This window comes from Sapajus apella, unplaced genomic scaffold (assembly GCF_009761245.1).
Source record: "Sapajus apella isolate SASKATOON/1434 unplaced genomic scaffold, GSC_monkey_1.0 scaffold69, whole genome shotgun sequence".
NCBI classification, from domain to species: Eukaryota; Metazoa; Chordata; class Mammalia; order Primates; family Cebidae; genus Sapajus; species Sapajus apella.
Window position 1 is genome coordinate 6230832 of NW_022437009.1, and position 13135 is coordinate 6243966.

The 13135-nt window shown below is 44.4% G+C and overlaps 2 protein-coding genes across 5 annotated transcripts in view; one reads left to right on the plus strand and one right to left on the minus strand.

Annotated features, from left to right (window-relative positions):
- The window catches only part of HIPK1 (homeodomain interacting protein kinase 1), a 57913-nt gene extending 56487 nt beyond the window's left edge, over nucleotides 1-1426 (minus strand). Inside the window, exon 1 of one of the 2 annotated variants that reach the window (XM_032249685.1) lies at nucleotides 491-1426. The gene's annotated coding sequence lies outside the window, so the exon portion shown is untranslated. Of the gene's footprint in view, nucleotides 1-82; nucleotides 338-490 lie in introns of those variants that run through there. The other variant, XM_032249684.1, reaches the window with a different exon arrangement.
- AP4B1 (adaptor related protein complex 4 subunit beta 1) overlaps nucleotides 508-13135 on the plus strand; it is a 33915-nt gene continuing 21287 nt past the window's right edge. For 2 of the 3 annotated variants that reach the window (XM_032249688.1, XM_032249694.1), the window contains exons 1-2: nucleotides 508-674; nucleotides 1634-1787. In XM_032249688.1, the coding sequence (XP_032105579.1) occupies nucleotides 1729-1787 (59 nt within the window). In that variant the 5' untranslated portion in view covers nucleotides 508-674; nucleotides 1634-1728. The remainder of the gene's footprint in view (nucleotides 675-1633; nucleotides 1788-13135) is intronic. The other variant, XM_032249689.1, reaches the window with a different exon arrangement.

Here is a 13135-nt window from a genome sequence, read left to right on the forward strand (position 1 = left end):
CGGCGGCCGGCCCGGCCCCGCCTCGGGGAGCTGAAGGGAAGTCGCTCCCAGCCGAGGCCCCCTCCCGCCCGTCCCCACTCACCGCCGGTGTGTCTGGTTCTCAGCCGCGAGCTGGGGCTGCCGTGAGGAGGCGGCGGAGGAGACGCGATCTGGGGCCCCGCCGCCGGGTCATCATACCCTCCGCGCGAGCCGGCCCGGGCCGCGGCCCCCGCCCCCCCGGAGCCGTCCCTGCGCCCGTCCCGCAGGGGGAGCCTCTTCAGCCTCCCGCCCGCTCCACCAACCCAGCCCCTTCCCGCCGCCGCCGCCGCCGCCTCAGCCCCGCGCGCTCCCGCCTCGGCCTCCGGCAGCCGTCCGGGGCTACCGCTGGGCCCCTTACTCCGCAGCCGCCGTTGTCGCCAGACCAGACGAGCGGAGCGCCGAGCGGCCACCTCCTACCCGGCCGGCCCCGCCTCGCCGGAACTATTCACCCGCCCCGCGCCATGACACCTACTGAGGCGGAAGTACAGCTGAACGGACTCTCTAGGACGACAGCATAGTACTGATCGCAGTGGGAGTGGGTGGGGCCTCGAGCGGGTGGGCCTCCGTGGGGAGCCAGCGTGGATCGAGTGCTGGGGCCGGATTTCTCGCCCCCTCCGCACCGTGGACTCCGCGGTAATTTAGAGGTGCTGGCGGTGGTAGGGGATCCAACTGTAAAATGTCATCCCAGCTAGTGTGACATCACCACAGCCTAGTGTGACACCCCCAGAGATTGGGCAGTGTGCGGGAAGACAGTGGCTAGCAGAGGAGCTCCACTGCCGGTGAGGGATTACCTGAGTTTAGGCTTTGATGTTTCGTTGCTATCTAGAGACGTTTTAGCAATGTGACATCTGTGTACCACATCTGGAAGTCTCCCTGTAAGTTAAGAGCCCCTTAGGGGAGTCTCCCATTGCTGCCTGGGGAACCTGTGTTTACATTAGGAGACAGAATAGCTGTGCTCTCTCCTCAAACGCTCAAAACACGCAGTGAGCAAATCCTAGCATAATTTTCTTGATTCTACCAGAAGGAAGTAAGGCTGGGTATTTAGGAAACAGAACGCGTTGAGCACATTTCTGAGAAAACAGACACTGTGAAAATTAGGTAATCCTGATAGAAAAGCAATTGGGATCTCCCAAAGTCAAGAGATTCTGTAGTACTTCCGATGTATCTCCTGATGTGTAAAATACTCAGATTCCTGAAGAGGGGGCATTTTTAGGGAGACTGTAACCTCTTCATTTTTTCCATCCCGCACAAGTGCTGGAGGCAGCAGTGATCTGAGCCCTAGAAAGTGGCTGTCCTGCACCATCGGTATTTGCATATGCTCTGTGAGGAGGAGACAGATGTGGCTAAGACAAAATTCTATCAAGTTTTGTTTCTCAGATCTCACTTATGAACATCTTTGATTACGTTGGATCCCTATATCACACACACAAAAAGATAATTTTTGTAAAATGTGCTGAAGTACCTTTTAAGGGAAGTCATTTGGCTTTCGCTCTGGCTTAACAACACTGGGAGCAGTTCCATTTTATCTGGAACAGGGAAGTTTATTTCCCTAGAGAACCCGGGTTAGCAAAAATGTTCAATCCCACAAGGCAGTTTTGCTTGCATATTTTCACAGAAACTTCCTTCTACTACTTAAAGAACTTAAAGTCCTCACATTGGGCTGACCTGGGAAACATCAAGACAAAAAGCGTGGATAAACATGCCTGCTTGATGAGCCAGAAAAAAAGGCAGAAACCTGTGGTCTGGGTAGAACAGATCCTGCTCAAAATGTAAGCTTGAAACACACTAATGGTTTACCATGCCTTAGTTAAACCCAACTCTCTGATGTGTTCCTAATCTCCAAGTCTCTTTCCTCTTTTCAAATATCTCTCAAAATTCACCTTTAGCGAGCCTTTACTGATTGACTCCTATTTTATTCTAATTCTGCATTATCATCTGACTACTTAAATTAACTTGTACCTTCTTTATATATACTTGTTAACTTCTGTTTTAATTGCTCTTAGGTCATCTGTCTTTCTCACTATACGGGGAGCTTCTTAAAGTCTGTATTTTCTCCTCTTTAGTATCCTTCATTCATTCATCCAGCAAACTGCTTGTGTGCCTGCTTTGTGCTATACACTCTTCTAGACACTGGGTCAGGTATGAATGAGACAGGTGAATAAGACATGGTCTTTTCCCTCAGGGACCTTACAGTCTAGTGAGGAAAAACTGTGTGCAGACATAGATAAATGAGAGAGTCGGAAAAGAACATCAGAAGTGATATTTGAGCATAGTAAGGTTAAACAAGTTTCAAAGTTTAGTTATTTGTCCATTCAGTAAGTATTTATAGAGCATCTTCTGTGTGCCAGGCATTATATAAGAAATTAAGGGACTGGGTGCGGTGGCTCATGCCTGTAATCCCAGCATTTTGGAGGCCGAGGCAGGTGGATCACCTGAGTTTCAGGAGTTTGAGACCAACCTGGGTAAAACCCCATTTCTACTAAAAATACAAAAATTAGCCAGGCGTGGTGGCACGTGCCTGTAACCCCAGCTACCCAGGAGGCTGAGGCAGGAGAATCGCTGTAACTCAGGAGGCAGAAGCTGCAGTAAGCCAAGATAGTGCTACTGCACTCCAGCCCGGGCAACAGAGCGAGACTGTCTCAAAAAAAAGAAAAGAAATTAAGGATACAAAGAAAAAAAGGTATGGTCTGTGCCCTGAAGGAGCTTACAGTTAAGCAGAGAAGTGGCCGGATGTGGAAGTAGTAAGGTAAATAGAGTCAGATTTTGAAAAGCAATGTAGAGGCTGCTACTTTATTCACACAGGTGGCTGGGCACGGTGGCTCATGCCTTTAATCCCAGTACTTTGGGAGGCCAAGGTGGCAGATCACTGGAGGTAAAGACTTTGAGACCAGCCTAGCTAACATGGTGAATCCTGTCTCTACTAAAAGTACAAAAATTAGCCAGGCATGGTGGCAAATGTTTGTAATCGCAGCTACTCAGGAGGCTGAGGCAGGAGAACTGCTTGAACCCAGGAGGCAGAAGTTGCAGTGAGCCAAGATCGCACCACTGCCCTCCAGCCTGGACAACAGAGCCAGACTCCATCTCAAAAAAGAAGTTTATTCAGACAGGTAATATGAGAGAACTGGTGATGGTGAGGAAGATGGCTGGCTGGAGTGGGTAAAGACTGGAGAAAGGGATCCTAATCAGAAAACTATGATGAGGGTTTCATTAAGCAAGAAAGAAGGCAAGAAAGGGGCAGATATGTGAAATATATCCTCCTGAACAAAGTCAGGGCAGCTGGAGAGAGAAATGGAGCAGTTAGCAATTGGAAGCATTCAAGTCTCATTCAGGGCATAACAACCTGCTAGGGCCAAGAGCCTGGATTCAGTGTTGAAGGCAAGAAGTCACTTGCCCAAGAGCGGCAGTGCTTAAGACCTAATAGGAGAAGCTGACAAGAAGGCTGTGTCTTGCAAGAAGCTGAACCAAAAAGCTAGGCAAACTATTCAAACAAATAATGAATCCTAGGGGCTAGGGAGAAAAAGAGAATTTAAATAGAAGTCAACAGGTTGTGAAACTGGGAAAACTAGATTAGAGTGAAGGTCTGTAGTAAAGGATAAAAAGCAGAAAAATCCCTTGAACCAACAGGAGGAGAACCTCAATGATTCTTTTTAAAGCCAGAACCCAGAATACTTTTTATATGGGTTTTAAACATATAGATTGGCTGGGCGCGGTGGCTCAAGCCTGTAATCCCAGCACTTTGGGAGGCCGAGGCGGGTGGATCACGAGGTCAGGAGATCGAGACCATCCTGGTCAACATGGTGAAACCCCGTCTCTACTAAAAATACAAAAAATGAGCTGGGCATGGCGGTGCGTGCCTGTAATCCCAGCTACTCAGGAGGCTGAGGCAGGAGAATTGCCTGAACCCAGGAGGCGGAGGTTGCGGTGAGCCGAGATCGCGCCATTGCACTCCAGCCTGGGTAACATGAGTGAAACTCCGTCTCAAAAAAAAAAAAAAAAAAAAAAAAAAAAATAGATAAGTTGCAAGAGTAACAGAAAGAGGATCCATATACCCATTACCCAGATTATTAATATCTTGCCCCTTTTGCTTTATCACTTGGCAGTTGTCTGGATGGATGGATGGATGGATGGATAGATAGATAGATATATGCACATATAAGTAGATACATAGACACATAGACAGATACATAGATACATAAAAATATATTACACATACACATACATGTTTTTTTCTGACCAGTTGAAAGTAAATTGCATGCATCATGCTTCTTTACCCCATAATACTTGAATATGCTAATAAGTACATTCTCATATATAAACAAAATACATATAATTATCAACGCCAGGAAATTTAACATTGCTGTAACACTTTCATCTACCATCCATGTTCCAAATGTTGTCAGTGGATCCAATAACATCTTTCTTAGCATTTTTTTCTTTTCAAGTGCAAGATCTAGTTTAGGATCATATATTACATTTAATCGTCATGTCTGTCTAATGTTCTTTAATCTGGCACAGTTGCTCAGCTTTTCTTTGTCTTTGATATTCTTGAAGAATACGAGCCTTTTTCTAGTGAAGGGGTAATAAAATGTTCTTCATTTTAGGATATACTCATTTTAGGTTTGTTATTTATGTTTGTCTAATGTTTACTCATAATTAGATTCAGGTAATCCATTTCTTGCCAGAATACTGCATGTATGATATTGTATCCTCAGGATATTATATCCAAAGACACATGATGTCTCTCTCCCTGTCCCTCATTGGTGATACTAATTCTGATCACTTTGTAAAGGATCTGATTTCTCCACAGTACATTTACTATTTTTTTCTTGTAATTAATAACTGTCCACTTTAAAATGTTTAATAATACGTTATGTCAATTTTATCTCAGTAAAAAAAGGGAGCAATATAGTGAGACCTTGTCTCTACAACAATTTTTTTTTTTTTTTTTTTTTTTTTTTGAGACGGAGTTTCGCTCTTGTTACCCAGGCTGGAGTGCAATGGTGCGATCTCGGCTCACCGCAACCTCTGCCTCCCGGGTTCAGGCAATTCTCCTGCCCCAGCCTCCCGAGTCGCTGGGATTACAGGCAAGCGCCACCATGCCCAGCTAATGTTTTGTATTTTTAGTAGAGACGGGGTTTCACCATGTTGACCAGGATGGTCTCGATCTCTTGACCTCGTGATCCACCCGCCTCGGCCTCCCACAGTGCTGGGATTACAGGCTTGAGCCACCGCGCCCGGCCGTTCTACAACAATTTTATTCAGATGTCTTGAAGGATAAAAAAAAATTTTTTTTAATTAGCTAGGAATGGTGGTACACAGCTGTAGCCCCAGCTATTCAGGAGGCTAAGGCTGGAGGATTGCTTGAGCATGGGAAGTTGAAGCTGCAGTGAGCTGTGATCTTGTCACTACACTCCAGACTGGGCAACAAAGTAATACCCTGTCTCAAAAAAAAAAAAATGAGGTAGTAGGGAAGGAAGTTTTCAGGATTTAGAGACAAGGTACAAGAAGTTTTACCCTTAACTTTCCTAATTTTCAAGGGTCAACCCAGAGACTATTGTGGGAAAAAAACAAATGCCTTGACTCCTTATGCCACCCATGTTTATGACTCCTCAGACCCTCCTTCCCCCATAATCATTTCTAATGTCTCCCTTTTCTATACATAATGATCTTACCCTTTTTCACTTTTCTCATATACCAACTGTTTATTCAGCAAATGCAAGGAATAGTGCTTTTTCTCCCTTTTCTTTGGTCATGATTTCTCATTATTATGTCCCCTGTGTTCTGTAGCTTCTCACCTTTTCTTTTTTAAAAACTCATCTCCCCAGCTCTGAGATTCTCACCTTTTCTTTGACCAACTGTTACACAGTGTTTAGCATCTGCATCCTATATGTTTTTCCCTATCATCAATTTCAAGCAACATCTAAAACCAAAATAAATGCTTTGCGAAGGCACACAGAGACACATAATGAAAAGGGCAATAAAGCAGAACAGGAACTTGAAATTTAATAATTGAATATTATTTGTGCTAAGTCATTTTGCACTTCCCAAAAACTCAGAAATCAAAAAGCCCTAATGAAGTGTCCCCTGCCCAGCACAATTCCTTATACATGGTTGGTGCTATAACTGTTTTGCTGAATAAATTACTGAGTGCTTATTCACAGTGCTCAAAGTATCAGGATCAGTTATCTATAGAATAGGGGTTAAGAAACTTCAAATGGGCCAGGTACAATGGCTCATGCCTGTAATCCCAGCATTTTCGGAGGCCGAGGCAGGAGCATCACTGGAGCCAAGGAGTTGAAGAACCAGCCTGGCAACAGAGCGCCACTGCACTCCAGCCTGGACAACAGCCTGGACAACATCTCTTTTTTTGTAGAGACCTCATCTCTACAAAAAAAAAAAAATTTAAAAATTAGCCAGGTGTGGTGGTGTGCAACTGTGGTCCCAGCTACTCGGGAGGGAGGCTGAGGTTGGAGGATCACTTCAGCCCAAAAGATTGAGACATTGTGCCACTGTACTCCAGCCTGAGTGACAGAGTCAGATCCTGTCTCAAAAAAAAAAAAAGAGGAGGGAGGGAGAAACCTCACATTGGTCACACCTGTAATTTCAGGACTGGGAGGCTGAGGCAGGAGGATTGCTTGAGGACAGGAGTTCAAGACCAGGCTGAGAAACATAACAAGACCTCATCTCTATTTTAAAAAGATGAAACCTCAAAATAACATTCATCATCACGGACTGTGAATTTAACTAATTTTTTTGTATTATTACTTTTATAAACTCACTTTGTTAACCAAAGGTCAGTTAACAAGTGGTTCTCTTCACTGAGGGTAGGATAGGGGAATGTGATCTATGATAACCTTAGAGGGTAGATTCTCTGATGTGAAACAGGCTTTTCCCTGACCAACCTCACTGCTCCTAGGATGTCCCATATAGAAAAATAGGAGCTTCAGAGCCTGATGTCTATAGGAATCCTGACTCTGGTAGTTACTGGGGTAAGATGGTGGGCATCTTAATGAGCCTCATACTTAAAATGAAGATGATAATGCCTATTCCTTTCCTCCCTTGTTCCATCCGTCAGAAAATGTCTTCAGTGTTACTTCCAAAAGATATGGCCTGGCGTGGTGGCTCACACCTATAATCCCAGCACTTTGGGAGACCGAGGTGGGCAGATAACCAAAGGTCAGGAGTTCAAGACCAGCCTGGCCATCATGGCGAAACCCTGTCTCTACTAAAAATACAAAAATTAGCCTGGCATGGTAGCAGGCACCTGTAGTCCTAGCTACTTGAAAGGCTGAGGCAAGAGAATCGCTTGAACCCAGGAGGCGGAGGCTGCAGTGAGCTGAGATTGTGCCACCACACTCCAGCCTGGGCAACAAGAGCGAGACTCCATCTCAAAAAAAAAAAAATCCTGAATTTACTAATATTCACCTCCACTGATACCATCTGTGAAATTAGAACATCTGTGAGCAGTGAATTATAGAATAATAAATATGGATCCTTGATACATCTATGTTGTGTGGGAAATATTTAAAAATTAAAAAAAATATGAATACTTAAAAATTGCCAACAGTAGCGTTTCAAATGTTCTCAACACATAGACACACACACACATACACACACACACACAGAAATAAGGTTATGGACATGTAGATATGTTAATGAGCTTGATTGTGACAATCATTTACAGTATATACATCAAAAATCATGTTGTATACTGTAAATATAAACAACTTTTGTCTATTATATTTAAATAAATAAGGACTTTCAGTCCTATATTGATTAAAAGGGAGTGATGATTTTAATTGTGTATAGACTAGGAGCATTATAAAAAGAGGATCTGGCCAGGCAAGGTGGTTCACACCTGTAATTCCAGCACTTTGGGAGGCCAAGGCGGGCAGATTATCAACATCAAAATGTTGTTTTTTGACTTTTTTTTTTTTTTTTTTTAGATGGAGTCTCTTCCACAGAAAATTGAAGAAAAAGGAAAAAAAAAAAAAACAAAGAAAAAAAGAGATGGAGTCTCGCTCTGTTACCCAGGCTGGAGTGCAATGGTGATCTTGCCTTACTGCAACCTCTACCTCCCGAGTTCAAGTGATTCTCCTGCCTCAGCCTCCTGAGTAGCTGGGATTACAGGCATCCGCCACCATACCTGGCTAATTTTTGTATTTTTAATAGAGACAGGGTTTCACTATGTTGGCCAGGCTGATCTCAAACTCCTGACCTTGTGATCCTTCTGCCTCAGCCTCCCAAAGTGCTGGGATTACAAGAGTGAGCCACTGTGCCTGGCCATTTTGGCTTCTTAATAATAGCTATTCTGACAGGTGTGAGATGGTACCACATCGTGGCTTTGATTTGCATTTCTCTACACTCACCTCTTGATGTTCCTTAGGCACAAAGCTCATTCCCATCCCAAAGTCTTGGCACTGATTCTGCCTGAACCTTCTACCCATTCCCTACTCTGGGCAACATAGTGAGACCTTGTCTCTACAAAAACAATTTTTAAATTAGACCTCCCCACCAAGTCTTTACCTGGCTGGCTCATCATTCAGGTCTCATTTTGTTGTCAGTCCCACAGAGGTACTTGAGCAAATAAGCCAGGGGAAAAGGTTTAAACTTGAGATTTCAGATGTAGTACGATTTCTGGTAATGACAGGGTGGTGAAGTAGAGGGAGAAGAAGGTCTTTGAAGATGAGGTCAAGAAAACTGAGCAGCCAGAGTGTTGAAATCATCCAGAATGATGACAGGGTTGTGAAGGAGGAGAAGGCTGTGAGTCATTGAGTCAAGTCTTGATAAGTGAGGATGAGAAGGAGGGGATGGTATAGCTAGATGGTATGCACTCCAGGGGAGGAGAGATGGTCACAGGAAGAAATGGCAATAATGGCTAGGAGGCAGCAAGGAGAATAAAGAGGACATCAATGTCACCTTCTTACCTTGAGGTGGAGGTGAGAGAAAAAGAGCCTGTATGTGAGAAGCTGGCCAGAAAGTAGTGTGCTCAGAGAGCCGGTCTTCAATTTAGGCAAGGAGGGTGACAGAGACTTTCAGAAAAGATACTAAGGACATAGAGGAATTTGCTGATCACAGAGGAGACTTGAGAGCCTAGTGAAAGAAGGGGAGGGAAGGGTGAGGACTCAGCCTTCAAGACATGAACTCCTGGCAATGACTGGGGTTTAAACAAGATATAGGGGGATTAACTCTGCCACCTTTAGGGGTAAGGATGGGTGACCAGACCTGTTCTTATGGTCCAGGGAAGTTGCCCCAGGGTGTTGCAGCTTGGTATCCTTGATGCTGAAAGGTGTCTTCCTAAGGCTTCGTATGTTGAAAGAATTTGACTCATAAAGCTTTGTCATAACCACTGATATACATGAGAGAGGAGGTAGATCAAGGGCATAAGAGATGAGAAGCAGGTTTGAAAATACCAGAAGCTGAAATCTGTAGTGATACCAGTTGTATGGTTCTTTTCTCCAGTGGCTCTGCTTTCCTTCTGTAGGAGATGAAAAGGAGAATTCCAGGACTGATCCAAGGTTGTTGGCTTATACAGCTGGTATGGCAGAAGAATCTAGAACCAGACCAAGCATGGTGTCTGGCCATTTGTTTACTCACAATGTTGTGAAGCGCACAGCCCACACTGCTATGCTCTACACACCTCTTTGGATTCTCTGAGCTTCTGATTAACCACTTGTTCTTCTGAGGTGTTTGGCTTTGCCTTAGGGTTTTACAGTTCAATCTACTCAGCACAGCATCTGAAGCTTATCATGATTTCATCCTACTCTTTTTCCATCTGTACAAATGCATCCTTGGATGCTTCAGGTAACTACTCTTTTGGCTAGGCTTGACTCCAGGATCCTCCCCACCAGGAAGTACCTTCATTAGCCAATCTCTCAGATTTTTCTGGGCCTGAAAGGTAGGATTAGCCAATGGCGTTATGCAGGGCATGCACTGGACATGTCAGTCACTTCTCTGTAAGCAGAATTTAAGTATGTCAGAGAGTTTAAGGCAAACATTTTTTTTTTTGAGATTGGATCTCCCTGTGTCGCCCAGGCTGGAGTGCAGTGGTACAATCTTGGCTCACTGCAACCTCCGCCCCCTGGTTCAAGCAATTCTCCTGCCTGGGCCTCCCAAGTAGCTAGGACTACAGATATGTGCCACCACTCCTCGCTAATTTTTGTATTTTTAGTAGAGACAGGGTTTCACTATGTTGGCCAGGCTGGTCTTGAACTCTTGACCTCAGGTGATCTGCCCACCTTGGCCTCCCAAAGTGCTAGGATTACAGGTGTGAGCCACTGTGCCCAGCCAAAGGCAAACCTTTTTTTAAAAAGATATTGGATACTCTTGTGAAGTGCTTTGGTTGCTTTATTCCATGTCAGTCTCCTCCAAACCCTATGAGGTAGACATTTATTATTATTATTATTTTATTATTTTTGAGATGGAGTTTCGCTCTTGTTACCCATGCTGGAGTGCAATGGCGTGATCTCGGCTCACCGCAACCTCCGCCTCCTGGGTTCAGGCAATTCTCCTGCCTCAGCCTCCTGAGTAGCTGGGATTACAGGCACGCGCCACCATGCCCAGCTGACTTTGTATTTTCAGTAGAGACGGGGTTTTACAGTGTTGACCACGATGGTCTTGATCTCTTGACCTTGTGATCCACCCTCCTCGGCCTCCCAAAGTGCTGGGATTACAGGCGTGAGCCACCGCACCCGGCCGAGGTAGACATTATTATTCCCCCTCTACAAAAAAAATTTATGCTGAAAAGCTGAGTAACTTGCTTGAGATTATATACACAGCTAGGAAGTCACAGGATCACAGTCCAACGCAAGACATCTAACTTGAAAATCCATCTTTTCCACCATGGCCTACTGTCTTGCACATAGGAGAATCCTGCGAGCTAAGGCTGGAAGGATAGGTTGAGCCTTGCATCATGTGGACCTAAAGTGTTCTGCTAAATAGTTTGGGTTCTTAAAGGTTTATGAGTAGAGAAAATATCTTCTTAGTGAGAGGTAATTAAAGGATTTTTATCCCATCATTGAGAGGGAAATTAGAAAGCAGATGGTATGAGCCTGGAAGATGGGTAGAAATTTGAAGAAATTCTGCTGATCAAAGCTTTCTTTTCCTCTTGAAGGCAGGTTTTGTCCAAACTTTGTATCCACGATTCCCTAAACAGCAGGCATCTGCTCTCGCTCTGGTGCTTTGTCTCACAAAGCCTAATTAGTAGGGTGAGTGAGCTTAACCCAGTTTCCTTAGCTCCTCAAAAACACACATTTCAATGAACACATTGAGGATGGAATAGCACAGGGGACAAACTTTTCATCCCACACTCTCCAAAGTTGTTATAAATTAACCAGAGGAGACAGGACTAGTAAGATGGCCATAATACAATAGTGTAAATAATGTAAGGGACAGGCAAACCCAAGGCTAACCAGAAGTTTTGTGTGATTGAAAGATGATTCAATAAGCTATTTATCCAGAAGAAGAACCAAGCCCAGGATCCTGGGAGCTTTCTGTGATCCAGTGGGTCAAGGATATGTTCAAAGAAGACAAAGTTACCCAGGAATGAGATAGTCAAGGTAGAAGGGTAGAGCTAAATGAAAGCATTGTGGTCAATATAAAGACAAGCTTAACCATTCTGAGAATCCCTCACAGGCAGCTATAGACTGATGATTATAAGGGAGAGCAGCATCGTTCTGTGCAGTTACAGGTGGGATCCCCTGGGGAAAAGTAAGGGGAAAGCACCATGAGCCTAAGACAAAACAGCTTATGGTGGTTGGTAGTGGATGAGGAACATGAGGGGTGGGCAGCAGCTAACATGCTGACAGCTACTCACTGATGGGAGCATCAAAAATATTTGCACATGGCCCGGGCATAGTGGTTCACGCCTGTAATCCCAGCACTTTGGGAGGCCAAAGTAGGTGGATCACTTGAGGTCAGGAGTTGGAGACCAGCCTGGCCAACATGGTGAAACCCTGTCCCTACTAAAAATACAAAAATCAGCTGGGTGTGATGGCACACACCTGTAGTCCCAGCTACTCAGAAGGCTGAGGCAGAATTGCTTGAACCTGTTGAAACCGGGAGGTGGAAGTTGCAGTGAGCTGAGATCACACCACCGTGCTCCAACCTGGGCAACAGGGCAAGACTCCATCTCAAAAAAAAATTATTTAAAAAACTACATATATGTATGCACATGGACCCCCACATAGTTTCTTTTGCTTAAGACCTACTCCAAGAATGTAGAGAAAACTGTCTACCTGGGATAGAGAAGCCAAGTGCAAATCCTTTAAGAAAAGAACAGTGGTGGCTCACACCTAATCCCAGGAGTTTGGGAGGTGGAAGCAGGTGGATCACCTGAAGTCAGGAGTTCACGACCAGCCTGGCCAACATGGTAAAACCCCGTCTCTATTAAAAATACAAAAATTAGCCAGGTATGGTGGCACATCCCTGTAATCCCACCTACTCAGGAGGCTGAGGCAAGAGATCACTTGAACCCAGGAGGTGGAGGTTGCCGTGAGCTGAGATCACGCCATTGCACTCTAGCCTGGGCAACAGACTCAGTCTCAAAAAAAAAAAAAAAAAAAAATGTTATCACTCATCTGTTTCCTACCACAAAGGGCAATCTACGTCAAGAGTGAAAGATGGTCCCCCAATGCCAGCCAGGCAGATATTTTCCTGTAAAGGGACTTAAGCCATTGTCAGTTACCTTGTGGAAAAGTACAAGTTCTCCCACAGATCATCCATTAAATAACTAATGGATCTCTAGAGAACTTCCTTTTTCCCACCACCTTCAAGCCTAATTGCAAGATCTTCATAGATCTATAGGATCATCTTTAGATTCTAAAAATAATTTAAATTGGCTATGTAAAATATATGTAATGCCGCATTTTTATATGAGGTACTATTGCAAAATCAAACAAAGAAGACAACTGCCAATCTCTAGTATAAGAAGTCAGGCATTTTTATTTTAGAATAGTATGAAATGCAAACATGGCTGGGCACAGGGACTCATGCCTGAAATCCCAACACTTTGGGAGGCCAAGGTAGGTGGGATCACTTGAGGCCAAAAGTTCAACACCAAGACCAGCCTGGGTAACATAGTGAGACCTCATTCTGCAATAAAATATAATAAAATTAG